Below are 13581 nucleotides of genomic sequence, written 5' to 3'. Positions count from 1 at the left end.
TTTATGATTATCAGAGGAAAAATTAGGCTGTTTAAAAGATATTTAAATGTTACTCGTTGCCGCTTTAATGTGTTACTTATTTTTTTCCCTTTGTGTCTTTTTCTCACCTGTACCTGTCCTACTCATGTTCGTTAAAATAAAGGAAGCCCATATAAATGAAACACTACATCAACCAGCTTGTGTAACCTAGTCTACAAGAGGCCAATCCTACAACACAAAATCACTACAATTGTTGAATCATGGCAAAGGTATGATTGTAAATATTAAAGAATGACACTATGAGCTGTTGTGAAAGTGGTCTGTTTTGTATGAGACTCCATTAATGTGTTAATTTTTTTTTCTTTTTTCGGGATGGGCTGGGGGTAGAATTATATATATATTTTTGGTTTAATTATAATATGTGCACATGCATTTTATTTATTGTTTGGCATACAGAAAAGCTTTTATCGAGAAATTTACGGCTCTGTGCTGACCAACCCTTTTTGGTTCATTTCCACTGCTCTTGTCGCCATTTGAAAAAAACTGTCAAATTAACTGCAAACCTGGGGCCTGTTGCATAAAACTAAAATAAGGGATTAACCTAGGATATTTTGGTTATCCTGGCTTGCATTAGCCATGATCCGGTTGCATAAAAGCGGAGGGACATAAGTTACCATCATGGAGATTTATCTTTTACGTTTAGCCTAGTCGGGACCAGGCTAAACATAAAGGATAAACTTATTATGTTGCCTGATTGGCTCAGTCAGCTGTCACTCCGATCTGAAATCAAGGTGTTTAACAGTTATTCCATGATCTTCTGTGTACTGCTTTATTTTCATTAGCCTGTTTTAAAGTACCACATAAAAGACTGCATTGTCATTTTGTTAAATAGTTATTTTTTATTTATTTAACCTGAATCATGTATAATTAACTTAATTATAATTAGACTAAAATGAAATGATATAAATTATAATAATTTATGTGATAGTCTGTTCATATTGCAGGCTAGATTTATACAATTGATTATCGATGGCAGATGACGTTGCAAATGTGGGTCAAATAAATTCACTTTGTACTTATAACTATATCGAGGTTTATCTAAAACAAAATTCAAATATCAATGAAAATTTCCTTTTTTCTGTAATTTAATTAAAAAATGTAAACTTAAATATATCCTAGATTCATTACACATGAAGTGAAATTAATCTAGAATGAACATACTTTTCAGAAGGTCAACATTTCTGTATCCCTTTTTCTGATTGGTTGTATGTACTATTCAAATATTTTGAGATACTGGATTTTTTATGCATGATCAATCAATCATCCAAAAAAAAGGCCTGACATATTTCACTTTGTGTAATGAATCTATGAAAGTTTCACTTTTTGAATGGACTTTCCATGATATTCTATTTTTTAGATGCACCTTCAGACTGCTCACTGTCAACTATTTTATCATGAAACAATGCAGGGACATCAAGATCAGTTGGCAGAGAATACATCTGCTGTATGAAATTAACTGCCCCCTCACTTAAAGTTTAAACTAGCAAGGCATTGTGGGAAAATGGGCCGTCTTTCCCATTTTTACATCAGTAAATCTGTGTTCGATCTCTGGGTCTACTTCTGAAAGCTGTGGGCTGGCACATAACAGAATTTCTTACACCTGGCTTGACAAAGCGGCCCCTTTTCATCCTGGATTGGCGTTTATGCAACTGACTAATCCAAAGTGCCCAGGCTAGACTTTGTCAAGGCTGGCTTTATCAATCATCCTGGATATCTTAATTCCACTTTTATGCAATAGGCCCCTGGTCAGTTACATGTTGTATAAATTGGACAAAGAGGTAATGGAAACTTGACTGAATCAGCTTGTTATGCCATACCATTTAAAATATAGTTTATAGCGTAACTCCTAACCTCCAAAGATGAGCAGACATTTAAACCTTTATCTTTAGTGGTAATAAAAGCTATTTTTATTGTTCCTTTAATCACTTACAACAAAGACTTATTTACCATTTTGCAGAATCAATATTGACTTCCCATTTAAAAAATAAATAAAAACAGTATAGTATATTGGAATAAAGAGCCCTATGCGTAAACCAATAGCCTAATGCTGAAAAGTGTTGTGTCATCTGTTGAGGATGATCCCAGCCGCTTCCATGGATACCCAATTGTCATCTACATTGAGTACTTCATCGCAAACAGGGGCACAGTTTATAAATAAAGTTTGAATCATTCTAATGAGTAAACAACATTCATGTCAGTGTATTAACACATTGTAGTCAACTATGTGTAAGGCCCCTTCATTAAACCACTTCACTGCACAGAGGCAGAGAGTCATCACTGATTCATAAGCAGTAGGAGGAGATGAGTTTGGTTTTGTCACCTCCTCCTTAAATGTTCTATCAGTATGATGTATGTGTGATATTAACTGGCCATCTCATGAAAAGAAAAAGGCAACTATACTGAGAAAAAGAGGGTACAAGTTGATCCGTACAGGGAAATCAAACACAAGTCTTTTTTCCTTTTTTAATCTCATTGTAAAATCTGAGAAACACTAGCACATTTATAGCAAGTGAAAGGTCCACTAACTAAGATCACACTGATTACATGAAAATAAGCAATGGGGATGTATAGTTATTAAATGGGAGGTACACCATATTTTAAACAAAACATTAAATCAGCAAATAATCAAAAGTTTAAAAGAGTGCAGCCCTAAAAAATGGATAACGCCTAGAAAAATAAACTGAAATAGGAAAAACTTGAGATTGGCTTTAGGAATGGCCAGTCTCAATTATTATCCCCTATCATGCATTTATATGTTTCCACTATGCTCAATAGGATCATTTGAAGAACAAAAAATGTAATGTAATCACAGTTGTAACCAATAAGAAGACGAACATCCCACGTGGGTGCATTACTGCCACGTGAGAGACTGAACAAGCGAAAATAAGGATAAGAAATAAAATATACAAAAATGTTTTATTCCAAGGTTTATGAAGGAATGGTAAAATAAATAGTCCAAATACATCTAGCTTTACATTGAAAAGCAAATAAAAACTGCATTCATAGATAAAACCCACACTGCTCCTTGTTTGATAATTGACCCAACAATGTCAGAACAAACAGCAAGTATTAATTAAGCAGGATTATAAAAAAGAAAAGAAAAAAAAAATTATAAAAAAGGAAATGCATTGGTTCATTTTCTATAAAGAAAACAAGGTAAAACATTTTCCCTTCAGCCAAGTACAGCAGGGTCTCAGCTGTGAATCCCGACAGTATTTGATGGAATGTCTTAAAATAAAACACAACAGGTTCACCCACAAAGTAACAACATACAGTGTTTTATGGTCTCTCTGTGATGTCACAGTAAGATAAATGTAGGGTTAGACAGTGAGACCATAAAACACTATCTGCCTTTTCTCAGGCTAGGATGAACCAATTTAATTTTTTTTTGCACATTTATACTACATAGGATCTCAGAATTCAATACACCTTCATATTCCCACCGGTGAAGTAGGCCCTTAATGTACAACAAAAAAAATAAAAAATACATGGGGAAAAAAAAAGATCTTGCCGAAATTAACATCAACAATACACACACCCGAGCCGTTCCTTCCTGAAAGTCTAACCCTTGTCCGAGAGCTGGAATCCCAGTATGAGCTGGCAAATTTGAGTCAAATACTAATCTGATAACTATCAGCAATGACTCAACTTTAGTGTAGAATTAATGAGGGAATCTTAACCGTCAACAACTATCAATGTGATAACAACGTTCTTTAAAATATATCCAACAAGGCAACAGCACTGACCCTACCTGGGAAAAAATGTATGCAATATCAGTAAATGTACAGTCGTATGGCATAGCCTTTAGTAGGATAAGAGCTGTGGAAGCTCTGAACAGACACTGCAGACAGTGATATTTAAGCAAAGCACCTCTCCACATCCCTAGCCATAGAAGTCAAGGGTGTAAGCAGTGTGTCTAGGTTGGAGATGTCGAATAATCCAAATTAAAATCTCAAAACATGAGCAAGATTAAGCTCTTCATTACAACCAAAGTGTAACGAGACATGGTCATTCTTTCTCAGCAAGTAATAACCCTTTGTTTTCTAACGCAAGACCAACAAGTAACAGCCTCCACTGCATGTAGGACATGGCTCCAATGGGGTGAACAACATCCCTGACACTTCAGCCTGGTCAGTGACATAAAACCTTTTGCTAACAGCGAATCTGTAAAAGCACTGGGCATACTTAAGAGTTTTACTCTTCCTTAATTAAAATGTTGAAAGACTTTATCGGATCTTTTTTTCCCCTCCTCAGTAATAGTGGCAGATCTGGAGCCTGCTGCCCGGGTCATTCTTGCCGGGGCTGAAGAAGGGATAGACGGGCTCTTCGAAGCAGGTGTCAAACATGTACAGTCTCTTCATGGTGACTGCGTCGTAGAAACTGAGGCGGCCATTGTCGTAGTCCAGGTAGACTCCCACGCGGGGAGAGTTCCAGTAGTCGGCGACGGGGATGCGGCCGTTCTCTCCGTTGGCATAGAGACGGTCCTGCAGACACAGGCTCCAGTAACCCGAGGACGGCGTGAGGCTGACGAAACCCTTTCTGTTGCTGCACTCGGTGGTGACTCCCAGGTACCACACCCCTTTGTCCTTGACGTCCACCTCCCAGTAGTGCTGCCCGCTGGCGTACTGAGCCGTGGCCAGCACACCAAAGAACCGGGTGAAGCGTCCGGGCAGGTCGGGCTCCTGGATGCGGATGTGCAGCTCCTCCACTTTAGTGTCAAAGTCTGAGATGGTCAGGTTGAGGTGAGCAGTGTCTGGGTCCAAGGTTAGGTTCTGAGGCACTACACAGAGAAGAGAGAAGGGAAATTGATTAGTTCACCTTGCAATTACAATTGGATAAAGCTGAAAGGTGTAAAAAAAAAATAATGATTAAATATAATTGAAAAGTTCATTCAAAAAGTGAAACTTTCATATATTCAATACAGAAAGTGAAATATTTCAGGCTTTTCTTTTGTTTTAATTTTGCTATGGCTTACGGCTCATGGAATAAAAAAAAATCTGGTATCTCAAAACATTTGAATATAACAAAACCAGTGGAAAAAAGGATATAGGATATGTATATTCATAATAAATAAAATGTCAAGTTTCTGAAGAGTATGTTTAGTCAAGATTAATTCCACTATGTGTAATTAATCTAAAATATATGAAAGTTTACCTTTTCGAAAAAATTAAGGGAAAAAATGTACTTTCGATTGATATATATACATTTTTAAATGCACCTGTAAACTGATTTATACCACTTCAAATAGCAAAACGTTAAGCTGTTTTTGATGCATGCTTCTGTGTAAACGGTGAACTCACTGGTATGCAGCACGTGCATCATCTTCTTCCACATGATAAGCTGGAAGGGCCCTGAGAATTCTGTAAACTCAGTCTGACAATTAACCGGCTCTAGAGTTGTAAAAGGCTTGCAATGGATGACTCTGGGATAAAAAAAAAAAGAAATTGGAGAAAAAAAAAACGATTATGCAATTATTATAATTTTTTTCTGAAATGTTTGATGGGCTATTTTTAGGTTCATATTTAATGAAAAATTCCAAATTACTTACTCATTGTATGTCTCAGCAAGGCTCTGTTGAAAGAAGAAAAACACATCTTCATATCAATTTTACAGTATCAGGAGAATGTTGCTAACGTAGTGTCAGGTGCTATCTTAACGTGTAATTCACACTCCAAAGCTACAAACACTGTCTGACAGAAAGGATCCCAAGTAAACAAGCCTTACACACACACACACACTAAAAAAACATTAGCTCTACTAACAACATTAAGAGTTCAATCACACCTCTGAATCAAACAGCTGATACATTAAACTGACCTCAAAGGATGTCTTCCCGCCGATGTGGTCGTAGATATCAGCCAGGTCTTTGTCCACAGCTGCCGCCTCTGCATTCACAATGTTCATGTTGTCATCTATGACGGCCATGGTGGCCACTTGCTCTGCATCCAGGCTGTCAAGCAGGGAGTCTCTCTCATCCAGCAAGAACTGCACCAAGGCACCCACGTCTGCTTCAATCTTCTCCTTGAGTCTCTTTTTCTTCAACTGGGAGGACAAAGGTTTAGAGTATGTATGATTTGATCATAAGAAAAGACCAATGGTGATTATGTTAGGTGTTGTATACCAAAGAGTGTTTATACAGCAAGTACTTCAGAACTACTCTCAATTTTTAATACTCAATATAGAGTGTTTTTAAGAATATTAACATGAATAATAAAACAATAAATAGACGCAGTATCGCGGATAGTGCTTTTGGTGACTCAAAATAATTATCGGAGCACCCCTAGTAAAACACGGTAAAGAACCACTGGAACCAAACACAAATGTTAGGTTTGGCATACAAACACATGAATGTACTAAAAAGAAAAGATATTCCATACCCTCACTTCACTTTTGGTGTGCTCATTAGTATGTATAACCATTACACACTGTGACTTCTGCCAGTTGAGCTCCATTATTCTCAGTTTCAACTCCCTCTGCACACAGGAAAAAAGGAAAATTAATTGCAATGTCACAGAAAAACTAGAGTCCAAAAGAAAATATTGAAGATGTTTACAGAAGAAGACTTCTACACCCAACAATTTCATACATTTAGACTTACCTTCATGTCATTCACAACCTCTGGCACTGGTGCTACCTCATGGTGTCTGAAACAACAACAAAACACGATCAATTCAATTATACTGGGGAAACTTGTATTGGATAACTTTGCTGCACTTACAATAATAATCAATGGTTTGAGGTTTAGAGGCGACAGCATTTCATTCCTTGTAAAACACTTGAAAAGCCAGTGAAACCAGTGACTAGAAGTTAATTGCACAGTCAAGCATACATTGGCTCTCTGTAGCACCATACAAACAAAACCGAGAACCACTCGTAGCAAAAAGCGCCTCAATGCCATTAGTGGTCAAAAGCTGGTAATGTTACATTTAGAAAACCAAAAAGGTGTCATTTAACCAGTTGAAGAAATTAATTAACACTTGATAAAAACGGCTTTGTGCATGGTGAAGGTCCAATGTTGTTTGGATTTGCTCCTTACCACTTTCTTCTATTATTTAAAGTGATGCAGGTAATTGGGCATTTAGACTGTAAACAGACGTTGGCAATAGCAGTGGACGTTTCCCTGGTGAATGTTTGGTCGTTCGTTCAACAAACAAAAGTTCAGGGCCACATTTGTGCATGTTTTTAAGTTAAATGAGGAGGAAAGTGAATGTGGTTGTTAAAAGTCTGGTTCCTGTGATGTCTGGCAGGCTGCTGTCTGGCTCACTGTGACTCTGCCTGTGATAGAACACTGACGTCAAAACTTTATGCAAGATTTGATTGGATTTATCAAAATAAATAAAAAGCACCCAGCTATGTAGACAGCATTCAAGTTTAGGAAAACTAAGGGGTACAATCAAAGCAGCACACAATACAGATTATGCACACAGAGTAAAATGTGAAATTAGAAAATGCAAATAATTAAAAGTTAGACTTTAAACCAACTAAAATAAATCTGGAAGCTTAAACAACAGTTTGGCAGTACAACAAACTAAAGGCACATTATGGTGATCTGTACTGCTGAAGTTTAGAGGCCAGCAGAAACAGAGAGTCGGTACATTGAAAAAGCAAGGACATTACATCAAGGCCAAAAAAGCAAGAAAGACAAGACACTGACTGTTTTTAAACAAGCTGAGCAGATTATTATTAATTATCAACCTCAACTAGTGATTGAGGGTGGCTGGTAGAAATGGTAACAATATGGTATATTTATACATTGAACATAAGAGTGGAAGTGTTAGAAAAATAAACGCTAATTTGTATGATATTATGCCTCCCCATTAATATACATTTAACCATTGTATAATTATTTAAACAATTTGTATATTCTTCACATTTGACTTTAATAAATGTTCTCACTCAACATTTTTCTGTGCTGTGGAAACGAAGAAGTGAAACAACTATAAAACCTAACTTGATTCTCCCATTGATAAGCAACCTTTCAGAGGCCTGCTATAACAAAGGCCTTGTTGGTCAAGCAAGTTGTAAACACTCTATCAGGCTGGGAAGCTTAAGCCAGTCAGTGAAGTTCAGCAGAGGACGTCCGGAGATGTGCAAGAGGATAATCCCCGAAACCAGACGACAGCAATAAAAACCAATCATTGTCTTTTGTTTAGGGATGTTAAAAAGCCTTGCTGTAGAGAAGAGACTTCACTTTTTTGACTTTTCCTGTCCCGAGAGGCTGCATGACTTGTCCTGTGATATCATTTCATTAAACATATCTCTGAGAACTTGGAAACTTTTCTCCATTTCATTCTTTATTTTTGCCTTCCATATTTCCGAAAAACGAACACGTATTTAACATTTCTGTTAGAAGGTGGATTCATTTTCCACCTTGTCAACATAAGAAAACCCTGAAAGAGTAAAAAAGTTAAAGTTGTCTCCGTGGCGAAATGGACGTGAACAGATCCATAGCAATGATACGCTATGTTCACCTTAAAGCTATGGCTAGATAAAGGAAGAGCAAAACAGTATTCTGTCTATTACAAAATGGAAATTTCTAATTACCCTGCAACATCCATGTCACTTCTTTGTCCTTGGTGTCTTAACCCTCCCCTACACACTCTCAGATGGTCCTTTTTGTCTGAACACAGCACTGACTGTTTTGATGTGCTGTACTTCTATGCTATGCCCCTAACTTGACCACAATACTAAACACCGAGTTCTGTGACAATAAAGTGTCTGATGTTATTCATGAAGTGATACAAAGATGTCCTCCATGCATCCCTCACAGTCTATTACTTTAACCTCACACAGAAACTTTGTTGTAGGTCTCACATGTCTGGTTCTCTTTCACACACAACACACAACAACACATCTTACCTGTGTGCTCTTGATTCCCTGCAGACTACACATATCGGCCTCTTATCAGTCTGGCAGTACAGTTTCAGCTCCTCTCCATGCTGGTCACACTTCCCATCCACTTTGACGGCCTTGGCCGGTGCGGGACAAGAGCCCAGATAGTCAAGATCATCCAGTTTGGCCACCAGGTTCTGCACGAGGTAGTTTTTGGTGAAGCTCCTCTTGTTGAACACCTGGAAGAACAAAGAAAGCCACTGAGAGGGACGCATGCGCAAAAGTCTGTATTGATTTGTGTATTTATTCTGCATTACAATATCCAGTTTAAAGCAGAAACCAAAACATGTGTTATAATTGTTTGCTAACTCACTTGCTGGTAGCTTAGCGTTAGCAAGCTAAAGCCAGCCATCATAGCAACGGTAGCAACAAAATGAAATGCGTGGCGAATGTCATTTTTAAACGCCAAAACCTTAACCAGCTATTCTGAATTCACTGATAACAACGTGGAACTTAAACTGTCACAAATGTCCTAAAGATATTTTGTGAATAAAACGGTGAAAACAAAGACAACGCGTATGAATTTACCGTGCGGCATTGAGGGCACTGGTACCCGTACTCTCCGCCATTTTCATCCCAGTGCATGCCGATGCAAAACCTGCAGAAATTGTGGCCGCACTTTAGTATGACGGCGTCCTTAAAGAAGTCCAAACAAATTGCACACGTGAGCTCTCGCTTCAGGTCGTCTCCAGATGATCCAGCGGTAGCCATGTTTACAGACCGAATGCAGTACAGCGCTGCCACCGCAGGAAGTGAAGGGAGAGGAGAGGAGCAAGAGAGGAGGAGAGGAGGGAGGGACCGGAGGGAAGCAGGCACATTTGTGGTGCGTCATGATCCGTCTCAACCAATCAGGTTCACCTATTTTGTGACAGATAACATGTTTTTTATTTACACATTGGTGACTATTTCCTTTACTCTCCTACTTATCCCATCAAATTGATTATTATGATTCTCCTATGTATGTCATTTAAAATGTTGTGTGCTTATTCGGTATAGGCTACATGATATGACCAACATCTCATATCCTCATTGTGTCTTATATAAAATACCTAGGCCTATATGTAATATAGGTATTTTTTTTTCATATCCTGATAATGATACATTTCACGATATGGCATATTTTCTGTAAATTCAACTAATAAATATTTCATATAAATTGACAAATGGAAAGGCCTTTCTCTTATTACATTTTGAATTAGCCTATACTAACTCGACAAATAAAAAGTATACACATATTTGATTAACTTCTACTTTTATTTAAACACAAATGTTCAAGCATGCAACAAAAATAAAAAATTCTCCTTTCCACCAAGGACCATGTCCAGACATCCAGGGCCAGAGTGGGACTCTTTTTCAGTCCAGGGGCCTCATTTACAAAGGTGTGCGTAGAATCCATCCCATAACATTGCTTCTGCACAAAACCAAGAATGTGCTGGGCAAAAAAAAATTCGATTTATAAAACTGTGTGGTGCACAGTTGCACACAATCTTTCCTTTATAAATACCCACCTGCGGTGAATTGTAAGCCCAACCCAATTACTATTATTAAGAATAATTTATGTAGCCTAGCTTATGTATTTATTTAAATGTTTCGTGTTTAGTCTTAAGTCAGTCTCTAGGGAGTAGAGTTTCAACTTACGTCGCCTATCTCAAAGCAGTGAAGTAAAATCAAGTCACGCCCTCCATGTCTCAAATCTCAACTCTACAGCTCTGCATGAATACTGAGTAAATCAACAACAACGGATTAGCAACAATATTTATTCTTAAATACATACATAAAAACCCATTCATAAAAAGACACAAACTGAATATCAAGTTTGATTGTTTGTGCTGAAATTGTCAAGATCACTGGTTGTGGATAATACATTACATTGCATAGCTTGGATTGGATTGGATTTGCGAGTGAATGTGAGGGATGTGAAAAGTGCATTTGATGTCAGATGTGGTGTTATTTCCGGATTCATCAGGGCCAAAAATAAAATAATTAAAAAATTCAGCCAGGTTCAGCAGAATATAAGTTTTGTAAACGACAACACTCTTCGTTGAGTCACCCCCTTAACTGAATTCTGGCTCATGTTGATCACATTAGCTAGGCCTGATGAATACTGGAAATAATAATACAATGATGACTGACAACACCATGATAAGAACACTGATTTCAGCATGTTGTATATCCATAGCAGAGTAAGATGCAGGTTTAACAACACATGTAAACAATTTCACCAGTGGGAGACAAAATAATGAGACAGCACATTATATCAAATGTCTCAAACGCAACATTTTGCTATTTTGTTTGCATCCTTTGTTCCAAAACATGACTCAGAACACTGAAATCCCACACAGCACGAGTGGCAAAAGAAGCCTACAGGGAACTAGTGTGTGAAGAAATAGGAGTCAAATAATCCGATATGACTACAGTACCTGCACGTTCACAGCACCACACTCATTGGTAGTGTAACAACAAGTAACAAGTGGAAAGTGGCTCTCTAGATATTCTCTTCTGTCAACAGTAGTACATTGTATGTAAAAGAAATGACTCCTGAGATGAGTGTCTTCATACATATGTATCTTAACCAGTGTCATTTAAAAAATATATATATGAAGCATGATGCTCACATTATTTTGAATAAATATGATAATATCACAAAATCACACAGTGGAGCAACAACACTGTGAGGATGGATAGCAATAAACATTTTTGGTAACGGAAGTATTGATTTTCAATACATTCACAAAAACATTCCGAATTGTATGGTAAGAAGAAAAGAAATTATACACATTACAATGATTAGCTGGTTAATAAACATAAATTCTGAGCAGTTGTACTCATCTCCTGCAGGTTTACTTTTTCACATAAGAAACAATTGGTGGCATCTTGTGTTTATGGTTTTTCTCTACACATTGTGTAATCCAGAAAGACTGCCCCAACACATATTTCAGGAGAAAATTAATGGCCTAAATAAACAATTTCCCCCAACGTTAATATTAATACCTATTACCCGATGCAGCACAGTCCTAAACGGTTTGTGGCCAAACATCCACGCTTTGGGTTCAATATTTATAATAAGTCCAATGGTTATCTTTGAAATCACAGTATTTTCCTAAATGATATCCTCCATCAATGACCTACAGAACTTTTGCATCCTTAATGCAATCATTAAGCTATTAAATGCTTGGGATAAACAGCTCAATATGTGTAGGGAAATTCATCTTACCCTTTGCAAAGTACAGAAAATATGGTCTTGTTATCATTAATATTTTGGAAGAGACACACAATCTAGCTCCCTTTACCCCAGGTGCACCTGCAACACTAAATAGTTCACCTGGCCTGCATGACACTACCTTGTGTTGTCCGTGTCTGGAGAGTGTCATGAAGATATAAAGCCACTTCAGGCACTTTAACACTATAAACCCATTGAGAGTGAAAGCAAATACCATGCTAATAGCAATACATGTTAGGATGATACGTGAAGACATTGTATGTGTAGGACTGTCGTGCTGTTTTTCTGTTACAGTGATCAAGGTATGTGATGGATCCCATACTGTAGAAATCCCCTCCCAGTAACAAGCACACACACACACACACACACACACACACACACACACACACACACACACACACACACACACACACACACACACACACACACACACACACGCACACACACACACACACACACACACACACACACACACACACAAAACCGCCATATCAGCAATATCAGATTTTTGGTGTTATGAAAGTAATAAAAAAAGAAAATTCTACAAAAAAACCCTTATCCCTTTTGTCCATTTGTCCAGCCAGCAACAAATCCGGAATTGCTCAAACCTCCGAGCTGTTGTGGCAGTCTTGCATCCTCACCACCAACATTGGCTCGGTACTGATGGAGCTTTTAACCACTTCCTGCACCCCCTCCCTCCATCCCTCCTTCCCTTCTTTCTGTCTGGATCTCAGCACCAGTACTATGGTGACGATAACCAGGACAGTCAGCAGCAGCCCCACCAGAGCCCCCACCACAGTCACCACCAGACCTTCCTCCCCTTGCTCCGCGTTCAGCTCTTTGGGTTCCAGCCCGTCCACAAACAGCTGGTCGGACCCCCCCGCCCGGCGTTTGGTGCGGTCCAAATCGATGTGCATGATGTTCGTGCCGCGGTTGTTGTCCGCTCCGATGTCCTCCGCGATCTCCGGGACATCGCCAGCCGACCTCCTGGGGCGACCGCCTTTGGATGGGGCCAAGGCCAGGTCGTTACCGCTGGAGGAAACCAAGGAGTGGTACTCCAGGCTGCGCTTTCCAATGCCTCTTTTAGCGTTCTCTTTGGAGCGGACTGTGTAGATGGTGTGAATGAACCACTCGCGGCCCGCAGCAACCTGTGGGGTAACAAAAAAAGGATGCCCATCTTAGAACAAAATGAGTGAAGAAAGGCTAACAGAACTGGGTAAGAGATCAAAAAGAGCACATTTTGAAAATAAAAACATTATCTTCATCACCTTTTAATAAGTTAGGACCTGTGATCAGATGATCATTTCTTGTCATCGCATATTAATATCCAACCAAAATTTAGTTCGTGCAAATCAATGGACTCAGCAGTTTAGAAGCAACATAAATAATAGGAATTAAAACTTGGGCGGTTTCACTTTCATTGAGGTCCC

The 13581-nt window shown here is 38.4% G+C and overlaps 2 protein-coding genes across 2 annotated transcripts in view; both read right to left on the bottom strand.

Moving 5' to 3' along the window:
• Nucleotides 1-2590: 2590 nt before the first annotated feature.
• Nucleotides 2591-9642, bottom strand: trim47 (tripartite motif containing 47; the record flags this gene model as incomplete). The annotated part of the gene is made up of 8 exons (XM_080040741.1): nucleotides 2591-4819; nucleotides 5340-5461; nucleotides 5588-5610; nucleotides 5857-6081; nucleotides 6417-6512; nucleotides 6638-6683; nucleotides 8899-9110; nucleotides 9460-9642. 8 exons carry the CDS (start codon nucleotides 9640-9642, stop codon nucleotides 4290-4292), a joined length of 1437 nt encoding a protein of 478 aa, XP_079896867.1. The 3' UTR covers nucleotides 2591-4289.
• A 3111-nt stretch (nucleotides 9643-12753) lies between these two features.
• Nucleotides 12754-13581, bottom strand: part of frem2a (FRAS1 related extracellular matrix 2a) — a gene marked incomplete at both ends in the record, with an annotated part of 59678 nt that continues 58850 nt past the window's right edge. Inside the window, one exon of the mRNA XM_080041020.1 lies at nucleotides 12754-13299. Coding sequence (XP_079897146.1) covers nucleotides 12754-13299 — 546 coding nt within the window. The remainder of the gene's footprint in view (nucleotides 13300-13581) is intronic.

This window comes from Ammodytes marinus, assembly GCF_949987685.1.
Source record: "Ammodytes marinus genome assembly, chromosome: 14".
Classification (NCBI taxonomy): Eukaryota; Metazoa; Chordata; class Actinopteri; order Uranoscopiformes; family Ammodytidae; genus Ammodytes; species Ammodytes marinus.
The sequence above is the reverse complement of the archived record's forward strand: the minus strand, read 5'-3'. Positions and strand labels throughout refer to the sequence as shown.